General features: G+C 43.0%; 1 protein-coding gene across 1 annotated transcript in view; it reads left to right on the top strand.

Annotated features, from left to right (window-relative positions):
• The first annotated feature begins 12,947 nt into the window (after positions 1–12,947).
• LOC127801602 (E3 ubiquitin-protein ligase BRE1-like 1) overlaps positions 12,948–20,587 on the top strand; it is a 46,249-nt gene continuing 38,609 nt past the window's right edge. Inside the window, exons 1-3 of the mRNA XM_052336868.1 lie at positions 12,948–13,373; positions 19,621–19,782; positions 19,928–20,012. Coding sequence (XP_052192828.1) covers positions 13,263–13,373; positions 19,621–19,782; positions 19,928–20,012 — 358 coding nt within the window. The 5' untranslated portion in view covers positions 12,948–13,262. The remainder of the gene's footprint in view (positions 13,374–19,620; positions 19,783–19,927; positions 20,013–20,587) is intronic.

Below are 20,587 nucleotides of genomic sequence, written 5' to 3'. Positions count from 1 at the left end.
AATTTCATAGCTATTAGCCCCCAACACCTCGAGTCTGGCTTTAGGTTCCCAATAGCCCTGTACCTTATCGCCCTCTTGAACGACGTCAAGCTCGCCCCCTTCCAACTAACACCGAATTCGTATGCCCAACTTACTTCTTTGGCCGTTTTATTCCTTATAAACAAACTTCCTTTCCCTTCGCCAAAACTGATAAGATTTTTATTTTTCTTTCAAAAATGCCAAGGACGGGCTGTATTACCTGGCGGCTCGTCCTTCTCCGTATAAGGCCGCCCTTCCTCAGGGTAAAGCAAAGGGGAAGTCCAACGTGGGCGATTACAAGTCCAGTTGGTTCTTCGTGTCTTGCCCTTCCCTTTCTCTACTTAGGAATTGTAGCTTCGCACTGACCCCTGGTAAGAGAATATGAGCTCTCACAAATCTTTCCTTTGTTCCGAGAGTGCTTGCTTTAACTTGCTCATGCTTTGATGCAGATTTTGGGGGGAAGAAACCGATTTTATCGGCCGAGGAGACTGATATCCTTGGCAAACTTGTGGCTGCAGAGTCGAGCTCGGAGATTCTTGAACTTTCGGACGAGCTACTTCGCGAATACGAGCTCGCCCCTCCTCTTGGCACCGAGACTATCGAGGGAGATCATTTCAGGGACTTGGGTGCGGAGATTCTCCCTTCTGGCTTACAGCTCGCTGAGACGAACAGTTCAAGAGGGGAAGCCGACCAAGATGATAATATGGTTGATCTCGAGCTCCTCCAACCGAAGCGTCATAGGGCGAGGTCGAGCACTACGTCTTCCATAACCCCGAGCTATAGCTCGCGGAATGGCAGGTCGGAGCAGCCGCAGCCGCAATCACGCCCTCAGCAGCAGCAAACCCAACAGTCGCGGGGGGGGCAGCAGGAGCAGCGGCAAAGAACACTGCCCCGTCAGCCCCAACAGTCAAAGCAAGCTCATCTGCAGCTGGGGCATCGGCCCCCTGCCTCCCGAGACCATGGTTCGAGTGGAGCCCGTGGGAAGGAGGTCGTAGTGGAGGTTCGAGATGCTCCTGCTGCCAGCTCGAAACGGAGATCGGACCAGCTGCAACAGGGGGAGGATATCAGGGCCAAACGGGTCAGGGTCCGTGAGAAGGAACTGGCCGTGGAGGCCCTGCCAGGAGGGGTCTTTGTTGGTCCCCTCCTGGATTCCGTGCCCGACTTCCTGGGTCTGAACTCGAAGCCCCTCGATGACCCGAAGTTAAAGGGAATCCCCCTTTGTGATTTTGTCGCCCGTCACAGCCTGGTGGTAAGTAAGAATTCTTCGTACCTCGGTTTCTTAGCCTACTTTTTTAATGAGCTAACATTTCTTCTTTTGCAGACTTCTCTCGCTGCCGTGAAGCTCCGAGCTCAGTACAAAGATTTTGAGGAGCAGCTTCAGTCGGTGAGCATGTCCCGTCAGGCCGAAATAGCGAAGCTTGAGAACGAGAAGAACGCCCAAAAGGTCGAAATAACGAAGCTCTCGGGCGAGAAGAAGGATCTCCAGGTCGAGCTCCTTGCCACTCAAAAGGAGGTGGAGGGTTGCTTGACGCGTCTGAGGATGGAGATCCAGAAGAATAAAGATCTCGACGAGGAGCTTCGCAGGTCGAAGAACATGTGGGAGCAAGCCAACTCCGGGCTCACCGGCGAGCTAAATGGAGCGAAGGTGGAGTTGCGGAGGGCTGAGGAGCGACTCAAATCAACCGAGGCAGAGCTTAGGGCGGCGAAGGAGGAGCGGACACGGGCGGATGATCGTGCCGTCCGATGCGAGGAGCTTGCCAAGAGGACCATTGACGATATAAGGGCGGAGGTCGGAGAGCGGATGGACTCGGCGTGTAGGGAGACCAGATCCGACACCTGCTCGGCATTTCTGTACACCTTTTGGGTGAACCATCCTGAGATGGATTTCTCCTTCTTTGGTGCGCAGGCTGTCGAGGAGGTGGCTCGGTATGCTGCCGAGGCCGCGGAGGATGCTGATGATGCCAGTCCCCTTGACTCGTTTTTGGTCGCAACGCAAGCTCCTCAAGTCGGGGCCGAGCTATCCGGGGTCGCCGCGGCTCAGCCTAGTGAGACTGCCAAGGAGGCTCCTGTGGAGGTTGCCGAGGTTTGCCAAGCCGGGACTGTCGAGGTCGATCTCCAGCCGACCCTACCTACTGAAGCTCGCCCTATCGAGGTTGATCCTGCAGAACCGAACGCCCCTTTTAGCTAGGATTCCCACATGTATTTTTTTTTTTTTTTTTTTTGTAATGTGAGCTTCATCTAATAATAAAAATTGGCATTTTGTGCACGTTGCCTCAGATTTCTTCGCGAATTTAAGTTAACTCTGACGAGGTTTTAGCATGACGATTCTTGAATCATGTCTTGAAAGTAACTTCTTCATGGTATAACTTGAAAATTTCTTCAACAAAGCTCCCGTATTTTTGAAAGGTTCACTGATAAGGAACTTTTGAGTATGTAACTTGATAATAAACTGTTCGAACATAGGTCCAGGTAGATCCGGAGTTTTATCAGCTTGTAGACTAACGCTCTTTAACTAGCTCGTTGATGATAGTTGTAATAATCAGCGCGAACACTCATACTTAGGCAATTTCCAGGAAACCCCGTTCGGCATATTTTGACGAAATAACGAGAGCCTTCCCGAGATATATGTAAAGTCGGATGGCCTTGTGATCTTGTCTAACATGTGGTGGCTGAGAAGCTCATTATAGGGCGTGTGCCTGATAGGTCGCGAATGCTTTATTTTTAGCCAAGTTAAGACGGACCTCAGCTGATAGGGTCCAATACGCAAAGTTTGCTACGGTATGAGATTATGCTATGGCCTCGGCTGGCATGTTGAGGCTTTAATAAGTTTTCAATAAATTGGGAGCGAACACTCAAGTAGGTCGCAGACCATGGCTTTAAGCCAAGATAGGAGGACCCCAGCTAGTGAAAGCGCAGCTTGTACCACCAAGTTATATGTTCAGGCGGGTCATAGAGTGACCCCAGCTAACACACCACGGCTTGTTATTTCGTTTAACTTGTACGGCCGGGATATGTGTCCATGTAGGTCGCGTTACGGCCTCAGCTAACACCCAGTGGCTTCTACATGTTTTATTTGAACTGAGAGGGAAACACCCAGGTAGGTCGCAGACCATGGCTTTAAGCCAAGATAAAAGGACCTCGGCTAGCGAACCCAAGCTCGGGGTTACTTGTGGAAGTGGTTGCTCAGTAGGTTCCAAACCATGACATAAAGTCAAGATGATTGGTTCTCAGCTCGCAAACCACGACCTGAGGGAGGGACCAAGGTGAATGCTCGGTTAAGCCGTTGACCGTAGCGCCGCGGCTAGGTTATTTAGGCCTCAGCTGGCAAACCATGGCTTCTCGACCCCTCGTTACGGGGGCATTCAATCGAATACCAATAAGAATAAAGTGTAATGAAAGTTCATAAATTCTGACCAGAATCATGAAAGTCATTCGTAATGAAAAAGACGGAGCATAGGCAAGAACGATTACATTTATCTGAAGTAAGGACGAAGGTGTTCTGCGTTCCAAGCTCGTGGGAGAGGGAGACCGTCCATGTTTGCCAGATGATATGCTCCGTTATTCAAATTTTCTTTGATGATAAATGGACCTTCCCAGTTAGGACCTAAGGTGCCATCGCTTGCCGCCCGTGCTCCTGGCAGTACTAGGCGTAGTATCGGATCTCCGACGTTGTAACGTCGGATTCGGACCTTCCTGTTATAGTATCGTGCCACTCTTTGTTGATAAATGGCGATCCTCACGCGAGCTACATCTCTTGATTCCTCGAGCAGGTCCAGATTAGCCCCTAGTAGCTCGTTATTGCGATCTGAGCTGAAGGTGGCCCTTCGGTGGCTGGCCACTTTATTCTCAGCGGGGATCATAGCCTCCGACCCGTACGCCATTGAGAATGGGGTTTCTCCAGTGCTGTTTCGGGCTGTTGTCCGATAGGTCCATAGCACTGTTTGCAGTTCGTCCACCCAGGCTCCCTTTCTAGCCTCAAGCTTTGTCTTCAGGGTCTGCTTGATTATTTTGTTGACTGCTTCGACCTGCCCATTGGCCTGGGGGTGATCAACGGCGGTGAAACTCTTTTGAATCCCCATTGACTCGCAGAATTGGATGAATTGCTCGCTGGTGAATTGGGTTCCGTTGTCCGTTACTATTTGCTGTGGCACTCCGAATCTGCAGATTATGTTATCCCATGTAAAAGCTTGTGTCTTCGCGCTGGTGATCTGTGCGAGCTCTTTGGCCTCTGCCCATTTGGTGAAGTAGTCAACTGCCACTATGGCATGTTTGCATCCTCCGCGAGCCGTGGGCAGCGGCCCGATTAGATCCATGCCCCAAATGGCAAAGGGCCAAGGGCTGCTCATCTGCTGCAGGTAAGGCGGCGGAGCTCGCGGAACCTTGGCGAACCTTTGGCACTTCTCGCATTTCTTGACCGTCTCTATGGCATCTTGCTTCACGGTGGGCCAATAAAACCCTTGTCGGAGGGCCTTTTGTGCCAGAGAGAGTGCCCCTGCATGATTACCGCAGTGGCCTGCATGAATTTCTTCTAGCACAGACTGGCAATCGGTGCCGTCAATGCACCTCAGGAGTGGAGCTGAGAATCCCCTCTTGTACAGTCTTTCATCGTAGATGCAATATCGGGCGGCTTGAGCTCGCAGGCGACGTGCTTCCAGCTTGTCTTCCGGTAGTTTCCCGTCTTGCAGATACTCCAAGATGGGGGTCATCCATGAGTTTTGGGGCACCGTGATCAGTAGCGTTTCATCTCGTTGTTCTGTGCTCGGGGTGGCCAAAAAATCGACAGGTATGTCCCCCAAGAATTCTGCGTCTCGGGCAGTTGCTAGGCGAGCCAGAGCATCCGCATGAGAGTTCTGGGAACGGGGGATTTGATGCATTTCATATTTTTCGAAAGTGGCTAAAAGTTCGCGTGCCTTCTGTAAGTATGCTGCCATCTTCGTGTCTCTGGCCTGGTATTCTCCCCGCACCTGGTTGACAACTAGTTGAGAGTCGCTGAAGATCTCCAAGAATTCAGCTCGTATTTCCTTTGCCAGGCGGAGTCCTGCTAATAAGGCTTCATACTCGGATTCATTATTGGTGGTTAAAAAACCGAACCTCAGGGCGCAAAGGATTTTGTGACCTTCGGGGCTTATTAGCATAACCCCGGCTCCCGCTCCTTGTTCGTTCGATGATCCATCGACGTATAGTTCCCAGGACGGTCCTTCCAGGTTTTCCGGCTCCTCGTCAATTGGCCCAGTGAACTCGGCAATGAAGTCTGCCAACGCTTGACCCTTTATCGCCGTCATTGGTTTGTACTTTATGTCGAACTGAGCGAGCTCAATAGACCATTTTAGTAAACGGCCTGAGGTATCCGGTTTTTGGAGGATTTGTTTCAATGGGTATTTGGTCAGGACTTCGATCTCATGAGCTTGAAAATAGGGTCGCAGCTTCCTTGATGCCACTATTAGATAGTAAGCCAATTTTTCGATTGGTGCGTACCTTGTTTCTGCATCGATTAGGCTTTTGGAGACGTAATAAATGGGGTGCTGCACCCCTTCTTCCCCCCGAACGAGGGCCGCGCTGAAAGCCTGTTGGGATACTCCTAAGTACAAGGTCAACCTCTCTCCCTCCTTAGGTTTGGCGAGCAGTGGGGCCCGTCCCATGTACTCCTTTAGTTGTTGGAATGCGAACTCGCATTCTTCTGTCCATCTGAAGTCTTTCTCCTTTTTTAGAAGCTCGAAGAACGGGACACACTTGTCAGTTGCCTTTGAAATGAAACGGCTCAGAGCCGCGACCTGACCATTGAGGCTTTGCACCTCCTTCTTTCTTATGGGCGACCTCATGTCGAGCAGAGCCTTAATTTTGTATGGGTTGGCTTCAATGCCTCTGTTGTTTACCATAAACCCAAGAAATTTTCCAGAGGCTACACCGAAGGCGCACTTGAGCGGGTTGAGCTTCATCTGATATTTCCTGAGGACTCCAAACGTTTCTCTTAGATCGGAAACGTGGTCCGTCACTTGCTCAGATTTTACCAGCATGTCGTCAACGTATACTTCCATGGTTTTTCCGATCAGTGTTTCGAACATCATATTGACCAGCCTCTGGTAGGTCGCGCCAGCATTCTTCAATCCAAAGGGCATGACCTTGTAACAATAGAGCCCCCGGTCGGTTATGAACGAGGTGTGCTCTTGGTCCGTGGGGTTCATGGGGATTTGGTTGTAGCCTGAATAGGCATCCATGAAACTGAGGAGGCGGTGACCAGCCGTTGCATCCACGAGCTGATCGATTCTGGGGAGGGGAAAGCTGTCTTTAGGACAAGCCTTGTTCAGGTCGGTGAAGTCGATGCAGGTCCTCCACTTCCCGTTTTTCTTTTTTACTATGACCGGGTTGGCCACCCAGACCGGATAGTGGACTTCCTTGATGAAATTATTCGCCAAGAGTTTGTCCACTTCTTCTTTAAGAGCGGTATAACGCTCCGGAGTCATTGGCCTCCTCTTCTGGCGCACTGGCCTGTAGCCTGGATCTACGTTGAGCCTGTGTGACATGACTTCTGGGGCGATTCCCACCATATCTTCGTGGTTCCATGCGAATACATCAAGGTTAGCTTTAAGGAAATCTGTAAGTTGGGATTTTACCTCGGGGGCTAGACTCTTGCCTAGCTTGAGGTGCCTCTCCTCGTCTGCCTCGCCGACTGAGATATCTTCGAGCTCTTCCATGGGACCGGTGGGCTTTTCGCAGTCGACCTCGCGTGGATCCAGGTCCTCCCATCGGCCGGTTGATCGCGGGCCGACTTTTGCGATGATATTTACTTTCTTTCCCTTCGCTCCCATTTTCAGGGCGTCCTCATAGCAACGCCTTGCGAGGTGCTGCTCGCCTCGTACACACCCTACACCGTCGGGGGTCGGGAATTTCACCGTAAGCGACCTGGTTGAGGTGACTAGATCCAGGTCGTTCATCGCCGGCCTTCCGAGTACGACGTTGTATGCTGAGGGGCAGTCAATTATTAGGAATTCTGCCAAAGTAGTGGCCTGGCGGTTCGCATCCCCGATGGTGAGGGGAAGGCTGATCCGACCGACGGGGATCACTGCGTCTCCCGTGAACCCATAGAGTGGCTCTGGGGACGAACTCAACTGTTCCGGTCCCAAACCCATCTGATCGAAGCATGCTCTGTAGATTACATTTACCGAACTGCCCGTGTCCACCATTATCCTTCGCACTTCGGAGTTGCCGACCTGGGCTCGTATAACGAGTGCGTCGTTGTGCGGCCAATGGACGTCTCTGGCGTCTTCTTCCGAGAAAAACATCTTCTCTGGGATCGGGTTACCCCTAGGCCGCTTCGCGGGAACCGGCTGTTCGCCCGATCTCGCTAGCAAGACATGGTTGGCCTCTCGTATGTATTTGTCGCGGGATTTGTGGGAGGATCCAGCGAGGTGGGGCCCGCCATGGATCGTGTAGATGGTTCGTACAGCCGGTGAATGGTCATCATCGGTGGGAGGCTGCTGCTGTACAGGTGGCTGGCTTGGTTGATTAGTCGGCCGCACCACGTAATCTTTCAAGCGACCTCTTCTTATCAGATCTTCGATGGCGTCCCTTAGGGCCAGCATTTCGAGGTGTTGTGACCCGCCTCGTTGTGGTACGCGCAAAATTTTTCTTTGTTTCGGAATTTGTTTGGGGTTCTTAACGGGTTGGGCTTCTCGAATTCCTCTTTGTTCCTTTCGATGGCGAAGATCCTTTCCTGGGGGTCTAACAGGGTACAGTAGCTGTCAAAGCGCTGTGATCTATGAGGTCGCTCATCTCCCTCTGCCTTCCGAGCTCGCTTGAACACTTCATTGCTCGAGCGCTCCCCCCGAGCTTCTCTTCCGGCGTCTCCGTTGTGCCTTCTCTTATTCTGGCTGGAGCCCCCAGCTTCTTCTCTCGACCCGACGGGCTTCTTCGTCCCGAAGGCGTCTTCCCATCGGATTTCCTTGGAAGCTCGTTCATAGAATTCCCCCAGGTCTTTGACCGGGGTTCGGTAGATGCTCTCGTAGAGCTTTCCGTCTTTTCGGAGGCCGGCGGAGATCGCCGTTAGGATACTTTCATCCGAGGGATCCTCGACGTTGCTCACCTCGTGCCTGAACCTGGCGATGTAATCCCTTAATGGCTCGTTTGCTTTCTAGAATACGGTGGCGAGGTGGCAAGGTGGCGCGAGCTGCCTCCTTAGAGCCTTGTATTGGTTAAGGAACCTCTGTTGGCACTCTTCCCAGCTGTTGATGCTACGAGGCGGAAGGCTCCTGAACCAAGCTCGGGGGATGTCTCCTAAGATTGCTGGGAAGGCGCGACATTTAGCCAGCGAGCTGGTTGTCTGTAGATCCATTTGCACGTTGTACGCATCCAGGTAATTATAGGGGTCGCTGTCCCCATTATATTGTGGCATGCTCGAGACCTTAAACCTCCGGGGCAGGGGTTCGAGCTCAATTTCTCTGGCGAACGGCGTCCTATCCCCACGGCCATTATTCTGGCTGCGGACTCCTTGTCGTTCTTCCAGCTGTCGCACCCTTTGATACAGCTCTTCCACAGTTGAGTCCGGTCCTACTGATTGCTGGGCTTGCGATCGCCTGCTTCTTTCTCGGACTGGGGAGCGGTGAATTGGGGACGGATAGTTATCCCCGATATCTTCTTCCGCGGGTGGGTGTCTCTCCTCCCGCGGTTGGCGGACCCTGCGAGGCGACGCCGGTGGGTCGTGGACAGCCCGTGCTTGAGCTTGGGCCAGAATTCTGACCGCGTCAGCGAGTTGCATTACCGTATTCTCCAATGCTTCCTGGCGCTGCTGCCAGTCCCGGATTGTCCCTGTCCCAGTGATTTGGACAGTAGGTTGGACAGGGACCCGTGGTGGTATGCCGGGAGCGTCTCCGGCGGGCGGCGGTAAAGGAGTATCGGCTGTCGGGGCAATGGGTCCTCCATTTGGTGGTAAGTCTCGTGGTCGGTCGTGGTGATTTTCAGGTGGGTCGACTGCCGCCTCGGAACTTCTAGTATTCCTTCCTCTAGCCATGGCTATTGATCAGAGCGGCCCCTTCCTCTAGCGCCAAAATGTCGACTTTTGATTTCGGCCGACCGTGATTCGTTTTGGGCCGCGGTGAGTCAATCCAAAAATACCGAGAAGGAAGGAAGAAAACCCCTCCCCCCGACGTTCCAAGCGTGTACACCAGAATCTTTTACGTGGTTCGGCCAGAACGATGCCTAGTCCACGGCCGCCATCTGATCATTCTCCCAGAGTGGCGGTATCTGATTATATTTTTCTTGTTCTCCTCTCTTGCCCCTCATGGTCTCTTTGATTTCCATTTATCTTGAGGGGCTTTTACAATCTAGATAATATATAAAAATACAGTGTTTGTATAATGGGGGACAAATAGTTCTTACCGCCTTCGCAAGACCGGTAGTGGGATCCTCATTACGAGGGGCATGGGCTGTTACAGATAAAGTGATCGGACCCTACCTCTGACTTCTCAGCAGTTTTGCCGCTCATGCGAGCTGGAGGTTTTAGGCGAGCGACCTGGATGGTCCAGCGATCTGGAGGATATTTCAGGAGCTCGTTAGTCGATTGCTCCGAGCTCGTTGGGGGATTACCGGGAGCTCGCCGTATGCTCGCTTTACGAGTTCCGGATCTTTGGTGGAGGCTGGACCTTCCTTGACGAGGTCGTCCGGGCCTTCTTGGCCTTGGGTGATTGGGCCGGTCTATCGGACCGAGTCTGGCCCATGCGGGGTGATGCGGGAAATACATATAACAGGTTCCATATCATAATACAACACATGCACATGCTCAACAAAATACAAATAGCCTTTAGGCTCACATCTGTTAATATACTCAACGATACCATATGTAATATCATAACTCATAATACTCATCAACCATACGTCACATTTTTTGGCATGATAGCACACACCTGATCTGCCTGAACGTCGCTGGCACAAGGATAGCAGTGCCCTCACTCAGAGGCCGAGGGGACAAACACCCATCATAATCCTCACTTGATAAACATAAATACAATGCATGCATGATCATATGCAACTCATACCATCATGTATATGCAAGAGTCTTTACACAGTTGTTATGAGAGTATTTATTCTGATTGTTTCGGGTAAAAGTCCATATGTTCCACGTTATGCAATCCATGTCATTGAACTCATATTTGTACATTTCCAACACATTTATGGCATAAGATATTAGCCCAATATTAACAAATCAACAGGTTGATGTTTCATATGATTCCAGGGTCAGGATATGAACACTTATACGACACAAGTATTTGTATCACTTTACTTTCAAGATTAAGGACACCACTCGTTGTTATTCACATAATTGGTGGGTTCAACATATTTGACATTATTGAAGATTAGATGGAGGCTGTTCAGTTGACCACCACAATCACATCGAGTCACCCTAACTCTTTAAGAACCTAACCCACATTGGTTTGGCATCATTCCCAAGGAAATGGGGCGATACAAAATCCCGTGAAGGTTGGAAATAAATATCACAAGGAGTCACATATTTAGTTCAAGCTCTCCGTTCACAAATTATGCAACAACTCACATATTATAAAATTGTTACCATGCGTATTTGCGTTATTAATGCGTGGTACCGAGTCACGGTGAGAGATGGGATAAAATACGAGAAACCACAAAAACTCTCACAGGAAATAAAGAACATGATGAGAGGGTTAGAAACTTGCATTTATTTGATCAATTCTTGCATTTTCTGTGCTCTCGACTTGAAATAAAACATTTCCTAACAATTAACAAAATCGTGGCTTAAATTAATTAAATCCAACATCATAAATTGCATAATCCATCCCTATAAAATCTATAATTTAGATATATAACACTTCTAGTAATTTTACTCACTTACCGAGATATTTTTAGACACCAAATCCCCGATTTCCTTCCATTTCTTCCCCATTATCCTGTTGGCCGAGCTCCATATCTTCTCCTATAATTCCTCTCAATTTGGCCTGAAAAAAGGCCAAATTTAACCTTTAAAATCGCAGCAAAATGCTGCTTGGAGCGCAAAGTCCAGTGGGCAGCCTAGGGGCCGCCACGTGGTGCGACTTGTGGCTGTCGCGTTGTCCCATCGCCTTAGTAAAACGACACCGTTTTAGCCCCTTAAGGCTAATTAAAAATCAGCCAATTTCTCCAGCGCGCAAGCCTCCTGCTAGATCGATCCTGCGTCCCTCACTAGGCCAGCCTCGCACGCGACTGCTCGCGCCACAGCCATCTTCAACATATATACGCCTTTCCATATATTTAAGGTGACCCTCGATCCCTTTTTCAGAATTTGCATCAGTACCCAGAAACTTCTGAAATTCACACACACACCACCACACCTCATTTCTCTTTATTACACGTATACCCCGAACATTCCTAAAAATTCACCAACTTAATTCTATCATTATTTCCATAAATATTCTCAAATAAATTAATTAATTGCCTCAATTTTCCTATTTCCTCAAAACAACATAATTAAATACTTTTTCTTAAATTTCTAAATTTTCAATAATGACCTTAAGTACCAAAATTTAATAATTATTATTTATCTCCAAATTTCAAGATGTTACACGAAAAATGTCATTGGAGTTAATATAAAGGAAGATCTTGAGATTCTTAAAAAACTTGACCAACTCATTACTTTTAATCTGTTAATTATTTATTAAAAAAATATTAAATATTTGCTAATTATGTATTTATGTTTGCTTTAAAAAAAATTAGATTTGAGAAAAATATCGTTGAATAATGGTATCATATCATTGATGTTTGAGGAGGAAGCATTTAACATTCAAATCCCTGCTTGAATGTGTAAATTAGTTTTTTAATTATTATTGTTTTGTATATTGTTATCAACTTAACAATTAATAACTTCACCATTAACTAATAAACTTGAATGAGAAGAGATAAAGAATTAAGATGGTTGATGCTTTGTTTACCTTTGAACTTATAAAAACTTGATAATTTTGGTTAGTAGATGAATCATGGATGGATGGATGTTGAATTTGAAGAACCACTTAAATTTGATAATTTGATTATGTCTTTTTTAAGTATTAAATTAAATAAATTTGAGTGTGATATTTTATCGGATACAAGTCATTGGGTTATAAATTTATTTCGTTAAAATTATTCTTTGAATATTAAATTTTGATTCTGAGAGACTAATTTGTAGAAGGCTATAAGTTAAAGTTGAATGTTATATTTTGTTGTTGTTTTGTTTTATGAAATTTAATATTGAATTAATTGTTAAATTTGATTGGTGTTTATTTAATTTAATATTGAATTAATTGTTTTATATGTTATTATATTAATTTAAAATGTTGTATTATGTTGATTGTCGTGTAGATGTTTCTCTTTTAAGAAAATTTATATTCGAATGATATATATATATATTAATATATATATAAATTTATATACATTTTTTTTATTTTTATATTCATAAACTGAAAATAAGAAAAAAAAAAAAAAAGGGACAAATGTAGTAGGGCGATGATTGGTCCAAACCGGTCTAAGCCCTAACTCGGGTCAAACTGAATGAACACCTTTAACAAAAAAAAAAAAAAAAAAAAAGATTTAAATGTCCATTTTGCCCTGCTACTAGTATTTTCCAAATATTTTTGGGCCGGTTTGCCATGATTATTATCCATGATAGGAGGTCATATTAATTGGTTCATTTGAGTTGGGCTGAGGCCCGGCCTGATTCTATTAGAAAGCCCAGACTCTAGAGGGCTGCTGCTCGAATACGGGTCAAATTCCTATTCTAATCAACCGTTAATCAGAAATAATCTTTTCAGAGCTCGGCTTACAGACTGATTCCGGTACACGTGACAATACCCCGTCAATGGCCTTGCACTATATGTCTCTGAAATGACAAATGTATCCTCGTAATATTCCTAAAATTCCAACTTTCTCTCATCTCTCCTCTCTAAACAAAAAAAAAAAAAAAAAAAAAAAAAGAAGAGCAAAGATCATCATACGTGAGTTCGCGAGTTGTGGAGAGACACGGAGGGAGAGAGAGCGGCCAGAATTTGCGAATTCAACTCAAACCGCTTCCAGCTCTGAGAACCTAGGGATTAGGAGTAGACGGCATAGTTTGATCGATTTGTATTAAGGTTCCTTTGGAATTGTATGTGTATATGTGAACTTGTGTATGTGTTCTATAGTATCTAGGGTTTGGCGATTGAGCCCTGTTGTTGTGTGCCTTGGATGTTAATGGAGATATAAGGGTGGGTTTCTTCAGGGTTTATTTTCCGATGGGGAGCACCGGTGAGCCTGACCGGAAACGGCGTCACTTCAACTCTATCTCACCCACTGCCGCTACTGCCAAGAAGCAGCCCTTTTTGCCCTTGTCTGAAGAAAAGAAGGTATAGTCTCTCTCTCTCTCTCTGTGAATGCAATTCTAGATAAACTGTAGCGTAGCACGTTTTCCGTTGTGCATGAGTGCGTGAATTTGCTCATCCGGGTTGATCAAATTAATTTAGGACAGTGATTGCAGATTGCTATATTTCAAAACTTTAAATGGGTTGCTTCTTTTCTGCATGCGTTTTATTATTGGTGGACTTAATTTGTGAATTATGCCCTAACGTGCATGTGGGTTGGAAAATTTTATGTTTCCTTCTTTGCATCTTATATCATACCGATGGAATCGCTCTTGCTGGAAGATGATTTTGTGTCTTGATTCAAGGTGCTCAGCGACTAGTTATTTCCAAAAGCGGGCTTGATTTAGTGTTTATCTTGTCATATTTGCATGCACTATATGATTATATCCATGTCATAGACAGCTTTTGTGGCATTTTGTGCATGAAAATGGATGCATTAGTTTTTGTCGGTAATCCAAATGATGGTTAGGCAGTTGATAAACACCATGGCGGCTCCTATTTATTGGTTATACCTTTAAGATTTTTGCATATGCAAAATTATAAAATGGTGAATCTTGCTGGCATCTTGTGTATGATTGTTAAATATGGTAGAAAGTTGGTGAATTAGAGAAGCTTTCCAAATGAGCCTGTATAAATGGAAGTCATCAGCCTTAATTATTCCTTAGTCTTGGCTTATATATAGGTTTGAATCATGAGAAATAGACATATTGGACTAGTATATGGGCCTGATAAATGTGGGGCATATTGTTTTACATGTCAACTTCCCGTTGGTGGGGATACTGTGAGCTTATGGAATGATTTTCTCTAAGGGGGACCCCTCACCCTTAGCATGAATGTAGTTTTAAACATTGAAAGGCTTATGAATGGATAGTTAAAGGGTATCCGTATCCCTAATGCATGAGGCTCCCCGCTTTGTTAGGATTGGGAGATTCTCGTTTTTGTGCACAACTTCACCTTTTCTTTACAAAGAGGTTATTTCAAAACTCAAATCCACAATCTTCCGGTCACAAAGGGCCAACTTTAGTGTTGCTACGAGGCCTGCCTTCATGAATGGATAGTTTATGATGTTCTAATCCTATAAGTTCTCCACAGGCTATCAACTACTTAACTCTTCTCTTTTATCTGCACTTGGGACCGACTGTAAATAAGAGAACTAGCTTCAATGATGTCAAGGGAATTACTAAATCCATACGCAGAGTTTCATGAATGGATAGTTACTGATGCGATCTTTTAGGAAATGATTTTGCAAATTCAATTTAAAATGAGTAGAAATTATTTTTAAATTGAGTGGCAGCGTATCGGATTATCCCCTTTTTTTGACCCCTTTTTGAATTTTCAGTTTTGACTTATTTTATGAGTTGTTGTGAGTTTTTATTTGATGTTAATGAGCTTTTGATATGGATGTCCTTGGCTATATTGATGGCTTTTGGGACTACAAATGCTTGAGCTTCTAACACACTTGTTTTATTTATCTGTTTCTCATTACCATTAGATGTTAGAAGGTGAGAACAAAGGAAATTTAGTTTGCGTTTTTGTTTTTAATTTCATTTGTCTTTAGTATTTATATAGTTAATTGTATTGTTGCTTGATTTTATGAGTATAAACTTGAACTTCATATATGATTTCATAAGTCTATATTTAGGATCTTTCTTCCTAATTTCTCCCCCTTCCCAATAATTCTCAATTTGAGCAATCATGTTTTTGTTTAGGATTACCATGTATATACACTAAGCTCACGTGTGCTTCAAGTCATATGTTGTATGGTTTGAGGCGTGATCAACGGGTACATTGACCAAAATGCAATTATTATAAGATGTTAATTTCTTTTGTTAGCAATTGTTTTCTATGTTTAAGTTTGCCTTTTTTGTGCCAATCAAGTCCCTATTTGACTTATATTGATGCAGAAAGGGTTTAGGATTACAAAATCCTTATCGGGCCATAACTTATTTCTTTTTGGGAAATCCTAATATTGAAGTTTTATTATTTTATTAGCTAAAATCTTTTTGTGGAGGGAATGAGCTATTTTATTAGATATTTTCTATCTTTTTTTGGTGATGAGTAGAATGTGTTCTTGGAAAAAATCTACCCTAAATGGGAGAATCCTCAACAAAAGTAAAGAAGGCCTGTATATCTACATATAGGTAAAAATCATTGAAGAACTTTGCAAAAGAATCCAGAGAGACCTGGTCTTTTTATCAACTGCTGAAAAGGGAAATAAGGATGGCTTGTTAAATGGTGTCCCAAGTGCGAGAGGCTCCTCGCTTCATGAGGGTCAGGGAATGGTCAAATTTGTGCATACCTTTTCTGTTACTTGTTTGCAAACAGGCCATTTCTATAACTCGAAGTCATAAAGGAGCAATTTTACTGTTGCTACCAAGGCCTGGGTTTTAAGGATGGGTTGCTGTGGACAATTACTATGCCTTTTTACACCATCAATGTTCTCTTATCCCTTTCTTATCAAATGTACCATGGAAAAAAAGGAGTGGTTAACCAAGCATGCTTCTAAGTAGTGGTGGATCTAGGACCTGGGCCTTAAGGAGGCCTTTTTTATTTTTTATTTTTTATGTTAGTATCTAACACATTAATATGTTCATCAAATTTATGCTCATATTTAGACATGTTGGTACTTAAATGTTCAACATTTTGGTCTATTCAACAAATAGGGTGTTTATCCAGCTAATAAAACTACTTTTTTTTTAATTCTAAAGAATTTTTTGATTACATAAAGATTGGACTCATTTCTTCATGTTAATCATCTGGTCTTGATTCTATGAGTAACATTCTCAATAATTCTCTTTTTGTTTGAGTAATTGAACCAAGATATCTAAATTGGTCTTTTTTAGGAATAACTTGGTTTTCATTGAATTTACATTCTATATATTTATGATCATAGATAGAGATGATCGGCGAGCTAGAATCCATGATTAGCTGATCCCTTCTAGTAGAATTAAGGTTTGCTACGTTGCTGTTTTCACATTCCATATATCTGGTTTTTGACTTGCTCACCTTAAAATTCAGCTTAGTCTTCTCACTTACTTTTGTCTCATCGACCATAACAAGATTGATGGCTAATAGCATATGCTTAGAGCCTAAGGCACGTCGTATTGGATGTTCTTTGGGATTTCATCCATCAAACCACAAGTAGATATGGGCGTATTGTATATCTTGATGTAAATTGAAACTATAAAAGCTTCTGTATCTCCTCCATAAGTCCTCATTCATGTTGCTACTTGATATATGTCCTTAAATTGTGTAAGATGGAGAATTACTAAAGATGCTACTCATGGAATTAAGGTAGGATGGACAAAATGGATAAGTGCACCTAGCATTTTAAGCAATTGTAAAATCTCATTAAAATTAAAAGTAAATTCTATCAGATGGCTATAAGACTTTTTTTTTTTAATTTTTTATTCTGATAATAAAGCATCAACGTGTGTAAAATACATGCATGACTAAGATGTGAATTTTATGGTGGATTTGTGGTCCTAGAAGAAAGGGTAGAATTAGAAATGAGGTTATCTGCTGTAAAGTTTGGAATATTTCTAACTTTCTATTGAAGAGAAGTTGCATAAAGTGTAATTTAAGATGGTTGGTCATATGGGAAGAAGACCAATAGTTATGCCTGTGCTTTGAGGAGAATAGGTGGAATGGACTAAGTTTTAGAGAAAGAAGGTATAGGCAGACCAAGAAAAAACTGGTAGGAAATTCTTAGGTATGATATATGTTTAATAGTCTTGAATAAGATATGGTCATAGAAAAAGATAATTGGTGAGCTAGAATTCATGTAGCCTACCCCACTTAGTGAGATGAAGTTGTAGGCTATCTTGTGCAAATCTTCTCCTTTATTTGCTCTTGTGATGGTTGTAAATGGGAGGAATGCTGTAAGAGTACTACTTTCGTCATGCTTCTTTCAATGGCATGACTGCATTCTTAGGTAATTTGGGAGCAAGACAAACTAGATGATCTATTTATCAACTTTGAATGACAGGGCCATGGAGACATAATCAGGAAAGGATAGAAAAATTATGAGATTATTGATGCCTAAATTTCCCGATTTGAAAAGGGGGATAGTGGAAAAAGAAAAGAAGCCCTAATCTCTAGCTATTTGTATAGGGTATATTTGGAATATGCCTGGGTATTTTAGGTATTTAATGAGCATGCCAATAAATAACCTAGACCCGGTTCAGTGTGAATCAGATTCAGGTTATGCATCTCTCAGCGTATCCTGCCCTCCGCTACTTAAACCCTAGGTCTGTTCCTTTCCATTAGTGTTGAAGCACTGGCCCTGGTTTTTAAGATCAATTTGCCATCATTGCCTCTTTTAGGTTTGTTAGAATAACTGTTAGTTTTTGATTCTTTAGAAGACCAGGGCGATTCGTGTCCCTTTGCAGTCCCTGTTTGGCCTTTTAGACTTTTAATCCCAAGATATGTTCTTCTGATTTTATATCTGATATTTCTGACCTCAAATCTCCAAGTTTGGTGCTTTGGTATTTGATCAAGTGATCGAAGACTTCTTCTGTAATATACTGTTATGGCATGCTTTTTAAGTCTGTGATACTTAATTTGGCCTAGATTTATAATTTGTAGTCTATTGTGCTTGGTTGAAAGTTAGATCTTTGTTGATATGAGGGCGAATTTACAGTGCCCATGTTTTTGTTTCTAAAAGAGATGCCTGGGGCTCCCTGCTTTGCAAGGGTAGTATTTCCGTGGAGCCTTCCCCTTCCTATTTCTACGAAGAGGATTTTTATTTCCACAGCTGAAACGAGTGACCTCACTACCTTTCCACGCCTACCAGGGCTTGCCCTCACTAGATTTTGTTTCTATTGGTCTAAATTTCTAATCCTCTATCTGAATTGAATCTTTTTCCATTTGTCGAATATCTCACTACAGTTCATTTTAATTTGACTTTTGATATGGATGGAAGTATATCAGATTTAGGAGGCATCTAAGCATGGGCAAACACGTTCATGGTTAGATAGTTTAGTTTATTTGCACCTGTTCTTTGTTCTTTATGTTTACATAATTTGATGTATCTCTTGCTCTTTTAGTTCTGCTACTAGTTTGCTGTTTGAATAGTTATTAATGATATTTGTGGTCCTCTATTTCCACTGTGTACTCATGGTCAAAATCTGCAATGGATAGACACTTGTAGCATACATTATGGAATAACTGTTTTACTTTCAGTGATATTTCATATTTAAGTTCATTTATGTTCTGTTAGAAGGTTAAAAATTAATGATAGAAATTTGATGACCTATTGATGATCCCCCCCCCCCCCCGCGCGACAAACAAAAAAAAAAAAAAAAAGAAAAAAAGAGGGGAGGGAGGCTGTATAAAATTAATCTGCTGAATCAATGGATACATTTTAATCTAGGCTATTTGTTTGTGCATTATTGTTTTGTACATCTTTCCTGATTTAGTAATGGATATCACAAGGGATGTTTGGATATGACAAGCTATATAAAACTTCATCTTCTGAGTTGAGGAATACATTCCTCATTTAGTAATGGATATTGGGTGGAAGGGGCAACATTCTTTAATCATGACCTACCAAATTTCTCTTTAGTCAAACTTTCACCTTCATGCATTTGCTGTGATTTATGCCAAACCCGTTACCCTTCTTCACTTCGCCATGATTACTGTCATAGCAAATTTAAAATCTTTGTTCAAAGTTGTCATTTATTTCTTTGTATAACTTTTATCTGTCTGCTTATCCTTGTTTTTGTTGTTGCACTTCTGAATTGTCTGTGTTTTCAACTATCTGCTGCTGTTGGCATGTTGCTTAACAGCTTCCCTCCTTCCCTTCCCAAAAAGGAAAAAACTAAATGATTTATTCTTGAGTAGGTACATGAACATGGATGCTTTGACAAGTAACAAGTGATGCTATAGCTAGCTTTGTTTTGGAGGAAGAATCAATATGCTATATAGATGTATATACACATATTTTCAATTGGAGATGATATTATGTTATTGGATTATTAATCTGGAATTTTTGCTACATGGATGAGTTACTCATTACTACACTTGGTTTCATGCTTGTTGGTTGGTACCTCGTGGCCTTCCCTTCTATGTTATTTGTAATTATCTTTTTAGTATATCTGAAGCAATCAACAATATCAGGAGTAGTTGCCCTCATGTTTTTCACATTGGATTACTCTTATTGTTAGGGCTTTAAATTTCTGCTTTCCAATATTGTGTATTTATTTATCTTTTGGTTTTGGGGTTCCTGCAGCTTGATACCACAGTGCTTCAGTATCAAAATCAAAAGCTTGTTCAAAAGTTAGAGGCTCAAAAAGTTGAGTGTGCTGTTCTGGAAAACAAATTTTCTCAACTAAAGGAGAAACAACAGGCATATGATGAGAACATAGCATTGGTCAATAGAGCTTGGAAAGAGGTACCTTAGCTTGGCGTGCTATTGCTTCTATGTTACCCTAATTTATATATATATTTTTGGTAAATGCATTTTAATAATTGCACATGTTTCGACACATTATTTTGTACTGTTTGGTGGTTGATTGACCTCAATTTTTTTCTACTAGCTGATTAATGGCTTGGAATCATTCTCTAGCACTGAACAATTGATAAATGGTGTACAAGAAGCTAAGACTCAATTGATCACGGAGGGTGAGTGTATCTATTTTCATTGGATCCTTTTTATATATAATATATATATTTTGTCAGTCAAGTTCATGATTAGCTCAAATTGGATTTCTATATGTAAATTGTGCTGCATTGCCCATGTTTTATTCCCTTTCCCATTTAGTTTTTGTGTAGTGAGATTGTATTCTTTATTATTTCTTTCAATGTTAGTTATTGAGAAACTGATCTGTTACTTTTCTTCTGAATGAGGACATTTGATGATTGTGCAACTTTCTATGGATAAACTTTAAACTCTTGGCCTCTTTGTGAAATGATTTTTAAGGGCATTGTAGGACAATTATAGAAAACACTGATTTAGCAGAACCATTTCTCTTGTTTGGTGGAAGACATTTTTAGTTTTATTATGTGGTAGCTTTCATAAATATTTTTAATATAGAGACCAATGTTTAGGGCATAGGTCATTGCTGAAGATGTGGATTTGTTTATTCTTTGTGTTGGGTGTTCAGAGGGTAATACTAACTTCTGTCTTGGATTTTCTGTGTTCTTGGAGGTGGGTTGCATAGGCCAGCCTTTGTACAGGGGAATTTCCTTTCATTTTT

Source organism: Diospyros lotus, chromosome 5 (genome assembly GCF_014633365.1).
Source record: "Diospyros lotus cultivar Yz01 chromosome 5, ASM1463336v1, whole genome shotgun sequence".
NCBI lineage: Eukaryota > Viridiplantae > Streptophyta > Magnoliopsida > Ericales > Ebenaceae > Diospyros > Diospyros lotus.
The sequence above is the reverse complement of the archived record's forward strand: the minus strand, read 5'-3'. Positions and strand labels throughout refer to the sequence as shown.